The sequence below is a fragment of the Xiphophorus hellerii genome, chromosome 6 (genome assembly GCF_003331165.1).
Source record: "Xiphophorus hellerii strain 12219 chromosome 6, Xiphophorus_hellerii-4.1, whole genome shotgun sequence".
NCBI lineage: Eukaryota > Metazoa > Chordata > Actinopteri > Cyprinodontiformes > Poeciliidae > Xiphophorus > Xiphophorus hellerii.
The window spans coordinates 20,387,379-20,405,250 of NC_045677.1; the positions used below are offsets into that span (position 1 = coordinate 20,387,379).

General features: G+C 35.8%; 1 protein-coding gene across 1 annotated transcript in view; it reads left to right on the forward strand.

The window, feature by feature from the left end:
- Window positions 1–17,872, forward strand: part of LOC116721529 (collectin-12-like) — a 43,628-nt gene that overhangs the window by 6,571 nt on the left and 19,185 nt on the right. The window contains 2 exon segments of the mRNA XM_032565314.1: window positions 14,817–14,939; window positions 17,558–17,644. Of these exon segments, the coding sequence (XP_032421205.1) occupies window positions 14,817–14,939; window positions 17,558–17,644 (210 nt within the window).

Sequence of the window (17,872 nt, forward strand, 5' to 3'; positions counted from 1 at the left end):
GCCTGACTTATTTTTGGGAGCAAAACAGCAAGTGGCTTTAATTTACGGGGACTTTATTATGAGAAAAGAATGTCTTCAAAATGCCTGCCTTCTACTTACAACCCCACTCCAGGGCATGCATGCAGTGTGTGTGCTGGTATCCTAATGAAAGATTACTCTTGTGTTTTTAATAAAAAGCAGTCAGAGAGGGGGGGAGTCGAAGGAGGAAAAAAGCACAAGCATCAGAGCATTGTAGAGAACGTAAAAAAGGTTAACTTCACAAGAGGAAAGCAGAAACAATGCTTTCTTTTCGTGTGTGTATCTGTTCTGTTTTATCTGATGTACACAGATAAAACAGCACAGGTATAATATTTGCTTGGATGATTTGTTCAAATTGTTTCAGGCTGTTATCAGTCACATAATCTTTGGTTAGTACTTAATCGACCAATAGAAGAGAGGCATAATGTATGCCAGACAGGGGCAGAATATCTGCATCCTGCTGTGAGAAAATCCAAAGTATGCAACAAGCATTTCTGCTCAAATTGAGGACAGACTTAGATGGGGCTCAGGTCAACTATCCAGAACCCTTAGCGCAATTATGTCCGGATTAACTCCTGATTCTATTATTTATTTTGTGCGTCTGACATGCAGACGTTAGTAATAACTTGACAAACTCTTCTTTGGCACATTGTATTAGACAGGATTTGCTAAAGCCATGGGAGGCACTGATGGATGATTTACTTTTGATAAAAGTGAAACAAAAATTTTATCAAATGGTTGAATTTTTAATTCTCTTTTAGAATCTCCTTCATGCAATAAACTAGAGTTAGTTTTTCTCAAACTATTAAATGATTTAAAAAATGCATTTGCAGAGGAGCTTCTGTGTGTGAGTGGTTTTTATATGTTGCTGCTGTAGCTTTTGACTGGAATCAGCTTAACCGACCTCATCAAATTTTCTGTTTCACCACTCCCCTGTTGGCCCCCATGGGAGATCTGGGCCAATTTCAACAGAACGCCTTTAACCCGCTGTCATCTGATAGGGTGTCTTCTCTCACATAATAGATGTTTGTCAAGATCTTTGTCCAAAGCCAGGTCTGGCTCCGTCACAGAAATAACAGACTCAATATCAGAAGTGTCTCAGTTAATTATCAGTGAAGAAATTGTACATTTATCTCTGCAATACTGTGTAGCCCAAGGGAGGCCTGCTGGTCCCAAATAGTCCAGCTCAAACCTCACTGCATCCTCTATTTATAATACAAAGAAAGTTCAAAAGAAAGTTTTTTCAGTTTGTTTTGTTTTGGCATGAGTTATAGTGCTGCTCACCGTCCAGCTCCTAGAGCTGACTGTAGCGCTTTTGTTCCTGTGGTTGTGCTTACATTGGCCCTCTACCAACATACTGGATTGGCTTTATCGTGTTTAATAGCGAGGAGTTTTTCCATTTGCAAGGTTCTCAAATGTTTAAAAAGATAAATGAAAGCATGATCTTTTCTGATAACGTACACACATTCTCACACAAGAACAGTGATGGAAAATGTAATTTTTGTGGGGTCGACTACACAATGTTCAGTCCTACAGAGTGTTCCAGGTTTAACTTCACCTCTATGTGTTGCAATCAGATTTGAAGATCAAGGTCAAGCTTACAGCTCAGGAGATGAATTCAGTTTCTGAAACATAACAATTTCCCATAATTGTGCCTTCTATTCATTTAATCAGGGTTTCTCCTGTTTTAGAAGCACTTCTAGAAGCTGCTGCCAATAAAAATGAGAGTTTCTTTTCTTAGTTGACTGGTAGTAACCAAGTTACAATTCACCTCCATCATCTCAAGCTAGTTTCTGACCATTGGTTCACTGCATTACAACGTCATCAGACTTGAAGCTAATATGATATCTTTTGGATGTAGTGGAACTGCATGACAATATGAACTAAAATGTTTCCTACACCTTGTTGAATCTATATTATAAACAGTCTGGGGCAGCTCTGAAGGAGCAGGGGGTCTAACCACATACCAAGTATTTAAAAAATTGCTGGTGAGTGAAAATCCTGATGACATGGTCTGTATCTAAGTGAACTCTTTATGCAATCATGGAAGTAATGGGAATGCCCCTGTAACAATGGCCAGTGCCTTGTAGGCTGAACAAGGGTTGGAGAAAATATATCGCTAACCAAAGAGTCTCAAAGAAAAATTAAACGAACATCTAAGGAACATTTAAGCTGGCCAAAGGTTGGATGATCCAGTTCAAGCTGATAGTGAAAACGATTCATGTGTCTTTTATTGCTACTTGCAAGATTAAATAAATACACATTGTATGGTAGAAGTTTCTACCATACAATGTGTATTTATTTAACACAGATTTGTTTAATACATTGCATATATGCGGACACAATTTGCAATGGTCTATCCAGCTTTAATGCTGGGAACCACCAAGATCTTATCGGAACTCTGAAGTTTACATAAAAATTCTTCACTCTCCAGACGCCTCCCGATTTGGTGTTAATCTTAATTCTCTGGTTTGTGCCTGTTTCTCTGTCTGCTTCTGAAGTGGTACAACTCTGAGATCAAGTGTGTTTTGTTGCCTTCCTATTTGGATGTCAGCCCCATATGTCAGCACAATATTAAAGATTTATGAATGACAAACAACCAGATGTCTCAAGGCAGGGTAATGACCTAGTAACTTGTTCCTTCAGTATTTTGTACCTTAGAGAGTTTGCATGTGTTATCAATTTCTAAAGACTTATTTTACTAGTGCATTGCATAATTTCTTCTCTGGTTGTGATATGGACCACAGTAAAACAGGAACTCAGATACCATCTTCCCTGTGCTCAGTGTCTTTTCCCACAAAGTAAAGCCATTCTTGGCTGGACGGCTGGTTTGGTCCACGCTTTGTGGTTTTACTGGCTCGGCTGGCCGATAAAGCTTATAAACAGGAGGGTTGCAGAAAGGACGGGGTGCTGTACATCAGGCTGAGCTAAGGTTGTTGCTGATTCAGTTTTGGAATTGCTTCCATGGTGGGCTGCACAGCCAGCAGCCACAACCACAAAAAATCCCATCTGCACAGATGGATGCTAAGATTTAACTCCAGTGTTCTTCAACTTCTGCTCACAGACACAGCGGTTTTGGACTTACATGAGAGTATAATGAAGTCTTCTGAATCAAAGTAACAAAACATGTCTCGGTTATTTATGCTCATGTTGTGGTTGGGAGGGTAAAATTAGTGAGGCTCTGATATTTAAAATTTCTTCCAGGGACACAGATAGATATCTGTGAGAATTCACGCTGGGATTCATTATATAAACTGTAATGTTTTTTTTCATTTGTTTGCTCTTGTTTTTGTCCCCCACATGGTTGCAATTTAATAACTTTATTATTATTATTATTATTCACAGTTATGCAATGCTCATTTTTATGCAAACTGTTGCATTCTGGTAACAAAGGAATTACATTCCTAGAAAAGAAATAATATCTTGTGTAGAACAAAGCAACACATTGGGTTTAAGTCAGAAGTACAACCTTTACTGAAGTTTCTTCTTTACTGGATCTGTATGTGCGTGCTGCTTAACAGTCAGTGAGTTGAACAGACGCCAGAGACAGATTAAGACTGTTCACTGCAATTGGCAAAGTTTTCTAGCAACTTGATGAAATATTTCAAACAATGAACATCTGGAGCACAAAGTTATAGCTCTTAATTACCTTTTACACAGTTCAGTTCGCTTTTCTTGGATGTAATGTTGTTATGAGAATAATTAGATCCTTAAATCTTTACACTGTGTATAAAGAAGTTTAAATAGCAACAGTAATATTGCTTTGATATGAAAGGATAAGATTTTTTTTTACAATTTTTATCTTTGGATCCTGAGGAACAATCAATTCATATTTATCTTTTATTTAATTATCCGAGGTTTTTTTTATATCACAAAATGCATTATATTGCATTATTATATCATTCTTTTGGTACTGCTATGATTTTTTTACACTTCTTATTAACCAATGTGTTCTTCTCAACCACTTTTTTTCTAGTCGTAACTCATAACACACTTTTTAATTTTTGTTTTTGAAAGGCACTCTTCTTTGTATTCTTGAATTAATAGAGTTTGGTTGAATTTAATTTATGCACAGTTGCACAGCTGGTAGAATTGTTGGTTTGCAGCAAAACGGTTTTGGGTTCGATTCTCTACCTAGGATCTTTCTGCATAGAGTTTACATGTTTACATGCTTCTCCGGGTACTCCAGTTTCCTCCCACCGTCCTCCACATTACCTCCATCCAATAAAAACAATATAGTGGAACCCACAAAGTTAGCCTGCTCTGTAGCTGTGTGCTTTGAATGAGTAATTTACTCATTCCTAATTAGTGCTGAAATCTTTTGGATGTAAAATGTGGAATCTCAGTTTTTCCGTAGATGAATCACAGTGATGCTTTAATGTTAGTGGTTACGGTTTGTTGTTTGATGTTGGTTGTTGTAATTTGTTCTTTCAATGCAACTCATTAAACAGTAAACAGTTCAATGAGTTCATATAACAGACATCAGTGAATAGTTGCACTCACTCCTTTTTTTCACACTTTTTTCTTTCCATTTCTGCCTGGGGTTTCCTATTACTCTGAGTTCCTCAGAAGCCACAGAGCTCAGATTTTCCTTCTCAAAGATGATTGTCATTATTTTAATATTCTTGACAGCACATTTTCTCCCACTTTAGCCGATCCTAAGGTTATAATTCGGCTACTTGCAAAAGTTAAAGCTTGATTATTTCCAAACCTCTATTCAAAAGAATGTTGTCAGCTAAATCAAACATCTGTTTTGACTCTGTAAATGTCAAAAGTCTAAACACTTTGTCACTATCATTAATTGCTGTATCTTGATCAAATCATGACTAATCTGCTGACTAAGAATCCATAAAGGACTTTTAAAAGTGATCTGCTTACATAAGGCAACAGAAAATGATCTGCCAACTAAATTTCCTGACTCAAAGCTTTTAAGTTTAGTATTTTATAATAAAAAGAGTCCAAAGAAATGAAAGCACTCAGTTTGATTTTTTTTCAGTGTCTTGCCTAAGAGGTCCTGTTTGGTTTGAACTCTTAGGATTTCACATCAAGACTTTCTGTATAACAGAAAGAAGTCCACATAGTTTTGTGTGTAGTGAGCCACAGTTTTTAATTTTCCTGACGTTGCCATTACACAAACCCACTTATCTAATCATTTATTGATAAAAACTTTAACTAAGCTACATATACAGCAATATATGCAAATACATAAACGTGTGTATCTGTGGAACACATGTAATACATTTTAACAGATTTTGAATGACACTCAAAGTATGAATATGAATGGTCAGTTTGCTTTGCTTCACTGAGGATTTAATAAAATAAACTCATTCCAACATACCTTTGTTAGAAAAGAAAACAAAACCTTCTCACTATTCCTACCCATGTTCCAAGTCCAATAAAGTTGAGTTATGGCTTCCATGTTTTCCTACATGCACGCTTGTAAAAATGTCATTTCTAAAGAGAAGGTTTTTTATTGCAAATTGTTTGCATTTTAAAGAGAAGTGTGTTGGTTCTGAAGAGGACAACCAATTAATTGGCTAATTAATTAACTAATTTGCAGGAGTGACTAATTAACTACTAACTAATTGGTTAGTTAATTAACCAATTCGCCATGCACTAATTAATTGACTAATTAATTAGTTAACTAATTAATTAATTAGTGAATGAAAATTAGTGATAAAAGAAATGTTTTCTCGTATTGTGTTTTGGATGCAACTATATTTTAGGCAATCTGTTTGGACTGTAAAGTTTACTCTCTGAAAGTTGTCTATATTGTTATAGATTACAATATATTAATGTTCAGGTTGTGGTCAGTAAAAAAAGCAGTAAATATGGTTCAGAGACAGGACTATCTTAATCATTATCATGATTACAAAACAAAGCCCTTCAGAAGTATTTTTAATCCATAAAGTTACACATATATCTTATTGGGATTTTATGAAATAGACAGAAATGGAAAAAAGGGGAAGAAAATGACTAATGTAAATGTGTACAATTGTGTATCATCTGCATAATTCATCTTGTTACTTATAATAATCTTAGCTAGCAGAAGGATGTTGATATTAAACTAGAAGGCCACCAAGGTGAAACCTTGGGTCACCTCTCATTCAATCTTTGTCAACTCAGATGAAAAGTTACCCAATGACACAAAGAACTGCCTATTCTTGAACCAGTCAAGGTAGACCAAAGAGTCCAGCCCAGCTCTCCAGTCTTTTCAGTAATATTTCATGGTCAACAGTGTCGAATTGCTTCGCTGAGGTTCAGCAGTACCAGCACTGTGGTTTTTCCACAGTCTACATATATGTAAATGTCATTGAACACTTTGACGAGAACAGTCTCAGTTCTGTATCGAGCACAGAAACCAGATTAAAAGACATTTAAGTGGTTGGTTAATACTGTATTAAGCTAATTAACAGTTGAAACAGCTTTTCCAGTCATTTTGCTGATGAATGAGAGGTTCATCAGCAGTAATTTTGCAGTAGTGATTTGTCCAGATTGTTATTTTTTAGCACTGGCTTGATAGCTGCTGCTTTTAGTGCCTAGGGAAAAACACCTGATAAGAGGAATGACTTTACTACTTGAATCATCTTTTAGAGGCAGAACGTTCTTGAAGAAAGTTGTGGGTAAGATATCAAGACAGCAGGAGTGGCTTAATTGATGTACATTTAAGCTGAATTTGTAAAATTGTGTCATTTTCTTCATATTGCCACTTATTGGGCATAGCATTGGTAATGGAGAGGCGGCACATGAACAAACTACAATTTACTAAATATCACTTTCTGTTTTAGAAGGAAAGTGATATGCCGCTTGTAAATATCACTTGTAGATTGTCCTCTGTGACAGTCTACATGTTCAATCTAAGTCAAATAAATTGATATTTGTGGTTGCAATGTGTCAAAATGTGAAACCATATATTGCATAATTCAGGGTTGTGAGAAAATGTATTTTACTTTTGTGGTAAATATGAATTCTGAGCAAAATGAAGGAAATCTGTCTGCCATAATTTCACTTTATTTCAACGAGTTAAAATGACAAGCTAAATTGCATCACTGAGCTGGTATTAACCAGCAGATGTGACCCAAACTGTAATATCTCATCTTGCACTTCACGACAAAAGGGAGGAAAGAATGCGATTTAGGAGTAGCTACTGACTGAAAAAAGAGAGTCACTTGATATTCAACCCAACATCATAAAATTTTCCAAACAGTGGTGCAGCTTAGTTGAAGAAGCTCGTGTATGTTCTCAAAAATCTGCCCCTGAGGATTACAGCACATGGCCCATTTGTCATAGCCTGTCTGAATGTAACCACACACAGATGTGATGAGAAAATGCCACCTAATCCACTCCATGTTCACTGTTTTACTGGATTTTAAATCTCAGTTTTAAGAGCCTACTTTTTGATCAGTTAGAATGTCCCTGTGCTTTTAAATACTACAGTCTCATATGGTGGCCAGGAGTTATTGCATTCCAACATTCAGACATTAAAATATAGAACTTGCTTCTGCTTTTGTTCTTCTCCCCACAAAGCTTCAGTGGAAATTAGAATTTTGAACCTAAATTATATAAATTATTTTTTTTGTAAATTTTAATTGGCAGATTAAATAATGTTAATGCTAATCACCATCCTTATCAAATTAGGATTAAATCATTGAATAATACTAAGATATTATTTTTTACTAACAAGATAAATCAATTTGAATTTGATTCAATCATATTTAACATATATAGATATACATTTTTTCACTTTTTTAAACAATCTCAGCTTTCACATCATAGGACACAATATGTGTCAATGTTTTTTAATCACCTTAACATTCCTTTGTAAGCCTACCCCACTGCTTTTTATTATCATTGTAAGAGGGAAGTGAGTAGAGCTGTGAATGTGGTTTTTATAAAAACACTGAAAATAGCTCCAATAAGGCAAACTTAAGACTTAACCCCTTCATTCTTGTCATGCTTACTATGAAGAAATGATGTATCAAATGTTTTCATGTGTCCTTTCTTTTGGCTCAGCCTTAACCAGACCCAGATGTTTGAGAGCTCTGGGGCTCGTTTTAAAGAATCATAAACCTATTAGTGAAGACTGAATAGGAAAAAAACCCAGAAAGTCCAGACGTGCTATGACTGACTCAGCAATTTAGACAACCTAATGTAGTAATTTGTTGCAGTGGTAGCTTCCCTCATGCTTTCCAGTTAACATTCCTGCTGGAGAATGCTAGCTGTAATGGCCAGAGGAGGACACCAAAGCTTCAGTGTATTTAATAAGCATCGCTGTGGGCTTAACATGATTGCAACAAATGAATGAATGGCACCACCTGTTACCTAATTAAAACCAAAAGAGAGAAATAACACAAGTCAAAGACTGTTGACAACTATTACATCAAAATTCCTGAAAGGGAGACTGTTAGTATTATCTAAGCAGGTTAAAATACTCAATCCAAACAAATGTAAACTTTGTTGGGTTTTTTTTTAATTCTTATATTTTCTCTCAGTCATTAATATTTCTTGCTCAATTTATAAGCTTCATGTACAAAGTCAGGACAAAGAGACACATTTTTTGTAAAAACAATCCATAAAAAATCTACGTTTTTTTTTTATTATTATTATTTTATAATTTTTGAATATAATTTTGGATATAGAGCCCACACATGATCCAGTCCACACAGAATTTTTGAAAGTCTTCCCGTTGGCTAAGGGTTTTTAGAAACAATAGCTTTCTGCAACAAAGACTAAACATAGGCAAGGGTTGGAGGTGCAAACATGGAGGAAAATCTCAGGTATACAGAGGTCCTATTTGAAAAGTCACGACCTTAGAATGCCTTCTGGAAATTTGTCTCTGTTGTTTGAAAGAACAGAGGCGGCCATCTGCATGTGTTACACATCTAAGCCACCAATTTAGGTAGTGACACTACTAAAAAGCTCCACTTAGTTAAGGGTTAGTCAGTGGGAATTTTGCAGAAAATACATTTGAACACAGAGCAGGGTGGATGTTCATTAGTTCTCATCTTGAAAAGTCTTGGGGAATTGTACCAAGACCGAATATGTCACTGGAGTCTATTATTGGCAAGTGGCAAGAAAACCTCATGTTAGAAGCACGCTACATGCCTCCAGTGTATTTCATTCTTCATAATATTCTCAATCTCTGGTTGAGAGACAGAGCTGCTGGCACACGGGACATTTAATATTGACATTATGTTAGATTTTTGCATACCTTGTTTGGTGTTTTTCCTTTTTTGATAACAATCAATAAAAACCTTTGCTATCATCTAAAGAAAATATTGGTATGTATGTTCGGTAAACTATATCTACCAGCAGGATTATGATGATCATGGGTCATATCTTGTAATTTGTGCATCAACAGAAATGTAATTTAAAAACTTTAGAAAATTATTTACCAATAAATTGATCGTATTTAAAAGTATCACATTTAAATTTAATTCCATTATTTCAGAGGTTTAACCATCTTTGCGATAATTTATTTCCTTATTTAATCAATAATCTTTTAAAAGTCTAAAATCTGATGTGTTACGGTGGAGTACAACTCAGAAGAAAAGATTGGTTTCTGGGTATAAAATGGATGCAGGTTAGGAAAATAATCAGGATAAAAATTGTCCCACAGCCATCTTGAATGACTGCAGAGGTAATTACATGTTGTTGTACTTTTAAATGCTAAATTGTCTAAATCTGAATACTTCTTGCTTTGTCTTAACAACCGACTAAAACACTTTCACACTGCAAGCCAAATTCACATAAACACCAATTTGCAGATCGGTTCTATAAGCGTTTTGCCCAAGGACACTTGTGCTTGTTGAAGCACAGTATTGAACAGACAACTATCCAGTTGGCAGACATTCTTGATCCCCGCTGAGCCATTAACCACACAGTAGAGAAAGGCTCTTCACATTAAAAGGAGCCCTGTATGCATGAATTTTCCAATCTACTGGCTAACAGCCTGGCTCTGGTCACCATCCAATGGCACTTTTTCATTACATGATAGAGTTATCATTTTCCTGTATAGCTTTGTCTCAAATTTCCACTGCAGATAACTTGTCTCTTTGAAATGATAGGTTTTTAATTAAAATCTTTGGATTAAACCAAACCTTTTTGTATCTGTAAATGTGTATCTTTAACCACAATGTGTGAATAAATTGTTATTGGGATTTCTGATTGTAGATTTTAGGTGCAGAATTAACATTACACAACTTAACTACTTTAAAGACATACTGTATGTCTCTTCCTTCATGCAATGTGAGACAAAAAAATAAGTTTTCTATGTTGTGATTGTCACTTGAGGTCAGTTTATATTACTACTGGTATTTTAATTGTTAACATTTTTAGCTTTCCGACAACCCCAAGTAGAAGGTGGTGAAGTCAAAGGAATTTTGTGGTAGCCACCCATTTTCTGAATATGACACAGTATTAACACTCTGCACAAAGGCTCTTCACACAAAAAAGACTCAAGCCTGTACAAGCTTTCTTTGTGTTGCTATGGAAATTTCCACTGCCAGCCTGGAGTGAGATGGTGTGTGCATGCTAGTCTAATGGCAGGTACTTGGAAATGGTGGGTTAGTGTGGTTTGTTGTTTTTTTTAGTCATAGTACAAAGTTTCACAGATAGTTTCACAGAAGCTAGTAAGTAAAGTTAAAGGAAACTGACGTCCATTTACTGTTTTTCTGTTTCATCTTCGTCTCCTCTATTTTTACCGTGAAGTTGTGGTGAAACCGATCCTCTAAACCTACGGTACTTATGTCCTTGAAACTATTCATGGTTGCAAAAATCTTAGATTGTGTCTATACATCAAAAATTTTCATAAATAGCATACACTATGACATATAAGGAACATTAGAAATGTATTCCCAGATTTCTACTGGATCCTTTATTATGAAAAATTCAAGCATGGAAAGCTGCCATACCTAGTCACAATGGTGCAGGACACTTTGAACTTCATGCCATCAGTCTCCAGCATACATGAACAGTAGCATATCAAAAACAACACAAATACTTAAAAACATCACAAGACCTAATCACCTTCATTTCCTCATGTTTATACCCATGAAGCAGTTGTACAAATTGTAGATGTTAAAAATTTTAGAAAAAAAGTGCCAGCCTCATTGGCATTTGACAGGAAAAAGCTGCAGGAAACGGTTCTGTTGTCCATGTGTATTAGTCTAGGTCCTAAAGCACAAGTGCATACTTTTCATAACTTTAAGTTAAAATGTTGAGATTATTAATATAAATACAGACAATGTCTTACTTCAAGCCTGAAACATCAGTCATAGTTTAGCAGTTGGATTCTTCTAAGCTTTTCTGGCATTTATTCACTTGTTGGAAATTATTTGGCTCCGGTCCAGCCTGTTGATTGGGACGTCCTGGCTGCTGTCCAGGTTCTTAACTCTCAACAGGCTCAGCCCTCCTGTGCTCTGCACCAGGCCGTGTGTTCTCTTGCAGTCTGTGGGATGCATGTGTCAGCGTGTTTATGTACTGTGATAGTTTATGTTCAGAAAGTAAGAAGGAACAGTCGTACTATGAAACATAAGAAACTTGCTGACTCACATTAAATCTCACAGGTGGCTGGAATGGAAAAATCTGAAAACACAGCATACACAGAGGACATAAAACACATGCAAAAATAAAAACCAAGTAGTTTAACACTTTGTTTAATATTTCTTTCAAATTTGGTGTTGAAAGATTTTGTTTATCCTAGCATAACACATTTCAATTAGCTCTAAGTTGTTATTTTATACGATTTCACGTGACAAAAACCTCAGTATCCCCAAATATATACAGTTTTTGGCCTTTAAAAAGATTTCTTCCAAGGAACCTCGAAGTTTTTTTACTGAAACCAGAGTAATAAAGCATTGCACCTTCACTGGAAACCTTTACTCACCATCTTTAGTCTGTTCACCATATGAGACAGAACTGTATTTTTTTAAGCAAAAACCTTTGGATGCAAGCTGAAAAGTTAGACAGGCACAGGAATGGAAAATGTTCCACCTTTGGAAAGAGTCAAAACTAGACTCTTCAGACTGAATTTTCATTGCTTTCATCTTGCTTGACGTGTTGCTGAGGGGAGAACATGGTCAGTTTCAGTCTGTTTTTTATCCTGTCTCTGCCAACTTTGATAACGCAATGTGCATTAAATTTTGATGGTGTGTATAACAAATGTTAGAGCAACATGCTTTGTTTTATGAGTTTGAATATGTCTGTATGTGCATGTGTATATTACTATAAATGTTTTTTATCTGGGGATACATATAATTTTATTTATACATATGCCTCAGTGGTCTTTATGTTAGACATACAATATGCATGCATATTTGGAGGTGTTTGTATCTATGTGCAATCAGCGGATATGTTCACAAGTGTATGTGCATAAATAAGAGCAACACAGAAACACACCTGTTTTTATGGAGGACAATTAAGTTGAACATCCATTCTATTCCCAAAGGTGATTGACCTTTGCTACAGTATGCATTATCTGCAGTATTCTAGATTTTTATTTTAAAAAACTATAAACTAACCTCACTAGGGATTCTTTTTATATATTTAAACTTGGAGTCGATGTGAAAAGAGAGATATCTGAATTTTCCATGTTGTGCAACTTTTTTTTGAGAAATGTTGTCAAAAATAATATTGCAGTCATAAAGAAATCCACCAAGTTTAGAATTTTACACAGTTTGATCAAGTATTTTTATGACAGTGCATCATACCTTGAAGTTGTGCATATGTAGGAGTTATATAAGTGAAAATGAAATATGAGAGGAATAACTGATTTGATTGGTAGGTAGTATTTGAAATTAAGTGACCCACCTATTAGGATAAACACAAAAGTTCTCCAACTGTGGTTCAAAGTCTAATCAAGAGAGACAAAAAAAAACTATTCCCTCCCTTGTTCTTGACCCATGACCTGCAGCCGTCTAGCCGCCTGTTTACATGGTGTTTTGTTGTACTTTCATCAGCATGTGGTAAGGAACAGAGGGAGGTTTCTCTGATCAAGCTCTCTGCATTCGCCCCCATCATGTAGCTCTTAGTACAAATCATACAGACCTACGTATTCAAGTTTGGTCCATAAATGGGTCCCTTGAGGTGGTCAGAAGAGATGTTTGTACAGATGTGTGGGTCCAAAACTGATAGGCTAAACCCCAGTACTCCTCTTGCGGTCCTGCCCAACCCATCTCTGGGAAGGATAGAGCCTCTTGGTTGCAGTTTCATCATGGCTGACATGACTTAAAGAGACAGAGCAAGTTGCTGTGTGTGAAAGGATAAAGTTACCTGAGGATATGATATAGCATTTCAAATGTAGAGCAGTCTTGGTCTCCTCTGACCAGATCACTGTCTTACACATGTGGTTATGTGTCATCTACATGACTTAGTTACGTTTTTGCTCCCTGCCTTGCTGTACAGGTAGAATGAGGAGCATAACTAACACATCCTGAACAAATCATCCCCATGATGATGGATGTTGGTGGACATAGAATGGTGATGCTTTTCTTTAAAAGACTTGAGACTGGAGTGGATGTCAGAATTCCAGTTCGACAGTGAGCCTGTATACACAGCCAGGGCCATAGTGAGATTGTTTAGATTAAAGGATATTAATTTGCTTGTATGGCTAAGTTAAAATCATGGCCCAAATCTTACTGAGAATTTAACTGAGCTGGAGCAAATAACAATGGACAAAATGTTCATTCCTTGAATGGTCAAAGGTTGTAGAGACATACCACATAAGACCTGTAGCTGAAGTTGTACCAAAAGTTAGTTTTACAAACTATTGATTAGTTGGGCTGAATGCAAATACTTTGTAGTAAAACTGAAAACCCTTTGTGTAAAATCCCAATAAAATACATTTAAGGCACAGTGCATCTGGAAAGAATTCAGTGCTTCACATTTTCAACATTTTATGATGCTACAGATATGTATACCGAATATTGTTTTAACCCCTTAACTGTCAACCTCAAAATGCTTACATGTAAGTCAATCAGTCCATGGACTTATTTCATAATGGGGCACTAATCATAAGTGCCCCATTATGATTTTTTCCCCATTATGACAAAGGGGAAAAAACTTTGCAGTTTTGTCAAATGTATTAATGGAAAACCAAGAAATCACATTGAATACTTTAATGTTCTTTCATGTATAATGTCCAAATGTCTAAAATATTTTTTAAACACTTTATTTTTCCACCATATTGAAACACATAAACTGCCATATCTTCATTTAAAGTTCATTAAGTTTCAGTAGGTTTCAATTCCCATAATACCCATTACTGTCTCAGCCAGCTGTTCTCCTGCTCTGCTTGCTGGAAGTAACTTGGTCAGTTCTATTGAACTAAAGTAAACATCCTGCTTAATGTTTATCATTGAATCATTGTTTCAGAGGATTATTAAAATGTTTCAGTGAACATCTGGGAGATGAATTATAAAAAGTTTCTCTGTCATCTTGCTGTAGATCGGCTGGCGGTAAGGAATGCGGTGTTGTGGTATGGTTAGCACATGGACAGTGTTTGCAGTTTCATTGTGAGTTGTGTTGTCTCCTCACGCGTCCAAATGTTTTCAATTCAGCCTTGGCTGACAAAAAGTACAGGGTGTCCCAGTGTTGACATGTTGGATTTAACTTAGTTATGAAAAGAAAACAAAACACTGAGTGCATTCACTTTTTCTTGGCTTGTTTAGTTTTATTTTGCCTCCCGTCTTTGGCTACGTAGTAATAGTTGGCCCTCATTGTTATTCATGAATATGACTAAGCTGACTTACTGCATTCTGTAGACAGATTAGTAACACATATCCTGTTATGTCTTGCAGGAATTCAGGAGGGTACTGAGTGCACAAAGTGTAAAAATGACTGGGCACTAAGGGCAGCCATCGCTCTCCTCTATGTGCTCTGCGCGCTGCTCACTATAGCAGTGACTGTCCTTGGGTACAAAGGTAAGTTAAAAAGGAAGTTAACTGTTACACTCTGTAAACTAACATTATATTACGTGTTACAGATCTTGTACACTTTCTGAAAGACACATAAAAAGTGTTATTTTTTTATTTACCTTTTCTAAAAAAAAGATTTACCACCCGCATTCATTTACTGGAATTTTCACAGTATATCACACTGTGACAAATCTACAAAGACACATTCAGACTCCTCTGGAAACCTTTTAATAAATTCTGCTGGTAAAATTGGTGTTTTGCAGATCAGGGAATTTCACAAAGCAATTTGAGTTAATCCAGAATTTCAGATTATTTCAGTCCCATCAGCAAAATAAGACAGTTCAGAGAAACATTTACTGATTAAAACAGGCCTTTGTGACACATTTTTCTTCACTGGTATGATTTTGTTTAAAGATTAGTCATGACTTGAAAACCCTGTGTATGACAGTGACCTCATTGCAAAGCGTTTTAGTGTTTGGAGATGTTTTATTTAATGTTTTAGAAGACATTAAATAAAAACAGAGATACATTCCAGTACCTCAAAGCATTGTCAGAAGAGAATGCAGAGTGAGAACTGTCCAATATCCAGAACTGTACTGTATACCTGTCAAAACATCTGAGCAAAATTTTCTAAAGTATTACCTTGTCCAAATGCACTGCAAAGCTCTCTTTGGCAGTACGAAATGCCTTCGTCTACAAGTTGAGATCTAACGCTAACTGCTGCCTTTTAAGTTGTCAGAATTGTTGTAGGTTTCCAGCTTTATGGGTGGGTTGGCTTGGAGCCCATGCTATTTTGATGGTTTGCCTCTAATGTGTACCAGATGACCAGGCAGTGACTACTACAGCTTAACAACCCAAAGAAAAATTTTATTACTCGGGACCAATTTGTTGTCTCGTGAACTACAAGTTCATTCACAAGTGTCAAAAACAGCTGAACTTTGAAGAAAACCATTGCAAGCTGTATTCTCCTTTTCTTTGGTCTTCTCTGTGTACTGAGCCTAATGTCAACATTTGAATACTTCACCCTGTTGGAGATGTGTTTTTGCTACCTGCTGTGTCACAAAGTGTCTGCACCAGCTCCAGCAAGTTAGGTTAGCAAACTTTCTTCAAATGCTCTTTAATGCCAAAGTAAGCTTCACTTCAGCCTCAGTCCTTCAAACACTGAAGGTTAATAGACATCTTATTTAGTTTAAGAAATTATGGTGAAGAGTACTCTATGTTAGTTGATTAGGTCTGTCCAGAAATGAAAATGTTGAACAATAGTTTGCCAATTTGATCAATGCTAACAACTTTGCAAGCCCAGTTGGACATCAATAGACATTTTCATACAAAAATAGTTTCACCATTTTTTCACCATTTTCAATCATCATTGGAAAAAAATTGCTTTGCTTTTTCAATACAGAGTATTGAATCATATTCTATGATTCAATATTAATTATTGAATCATAGAAGAGGAGTGGGATATAAATTAGGCAAGGTCTGGTATAGGGTTCTTTCGCTGAGATAATGTTTAAAATAAATACACAGCTCTCACAGCATTTACAGGAAATGTAACTAAAATATTTAAAATTATGTGTTATCTAAAATTTTAAATATTTGTTTCTTCAGCTGCTTGCTGTCCAAAATGTTACAATTTGTACCTTAAAATAGAACAAATATTGAAACTGATACTGACACAAACTGATACTAGCTGGTTGGGTTATTGGATAAGCAAATCAATCAGGAATAGGTTGCTTCATAGACAGGTCACTTGCATCTCGTCAACTGTAGTTTTAATTCTTCTTTCAGCCAGCTGACAGGCAGTGGCTTTGACCCTTTCTCCGACTTTTTATGAAAATGTTCATTTAATGCATTAATGACTTTAATTTAATCATTCATGCTTTGACTGAACCCAGACACACAATGTCTCACTTTGTTTTATACAGTTTGCATTAAAATAAAATGAGAATCAGATTTAAACTTTGGTAGCAATATGACAGAATACTTTAGGGTTTTTTAAACATTTTGAAACCCACTGCCACTGCTGAATATACATTGAAGAATTAGATTGATTTGGACAGACTTTAGAGAGATGTAGAAAAAGATACAACTCAGTCTCTCAGCGTTGAGCCAAGAGGTATTTCAAACTGTGACTTTGTTATGTTTGGCCTAAGTGTATGTTTTTGCTTTGTGTTTTTGTCACTCCTGGAATGATAACAGTAAACGCTTGGGATGCTTTCCAGTTGAGTTCTGAGACACCCACCTACTGGCAAAAAAATAAAACACAAATGAGAGATGAACTTTAGTTGCGGAGAAGAGGGGAAGATAAATTACAGTTGGACTTAGCGTGTGGTGATGTGTAATTTAAGCTGTTTTTCATATTTATTCTTGTGAAGTGGAATTTTTGAACATCTCAGCCTCTAGCTTTGGCAAGTCAACAGTTTCAGTTGCCTGGTTACTTGCTGCAGTGGAAGGAAGAATACAGCAGCTCCCTCTGCTGGTTTAATTAAATTAATGTCATGTTTATAAAACAAAAACTAAACTAATGCTTTTTGCTGCTTACCTTCTAACACTTTCATATTTAAAAAAGTGATATTCTCTCTACATATCTCTTCCAATCAATCTCTTCTTTGCCCTTTTTCTAGTTGTCCAAAGGATGGACAATGTCACAGAGGGCATGCAGAATTATGGAGGCAAGATCAATGCTGTCGAAACAGACTTAAAGAAACTAGGTAAGACTGTTTGGAGCTTTATCATACAATAATTGAACCTGATATTGAGTCTGACATAATATTTATGGAAGTACACCAATCACCTGATCAGAGATCGGAATAAGCCAATTTTCCCCTTGGTCACCAGATTACAATTATTATTTTTATTTTTATTTATTATTTTTTTATTATTATTATTACATTCATTAATCCATCAAAGCAAAGAACTGAAGCAATTTTGGTCTATAA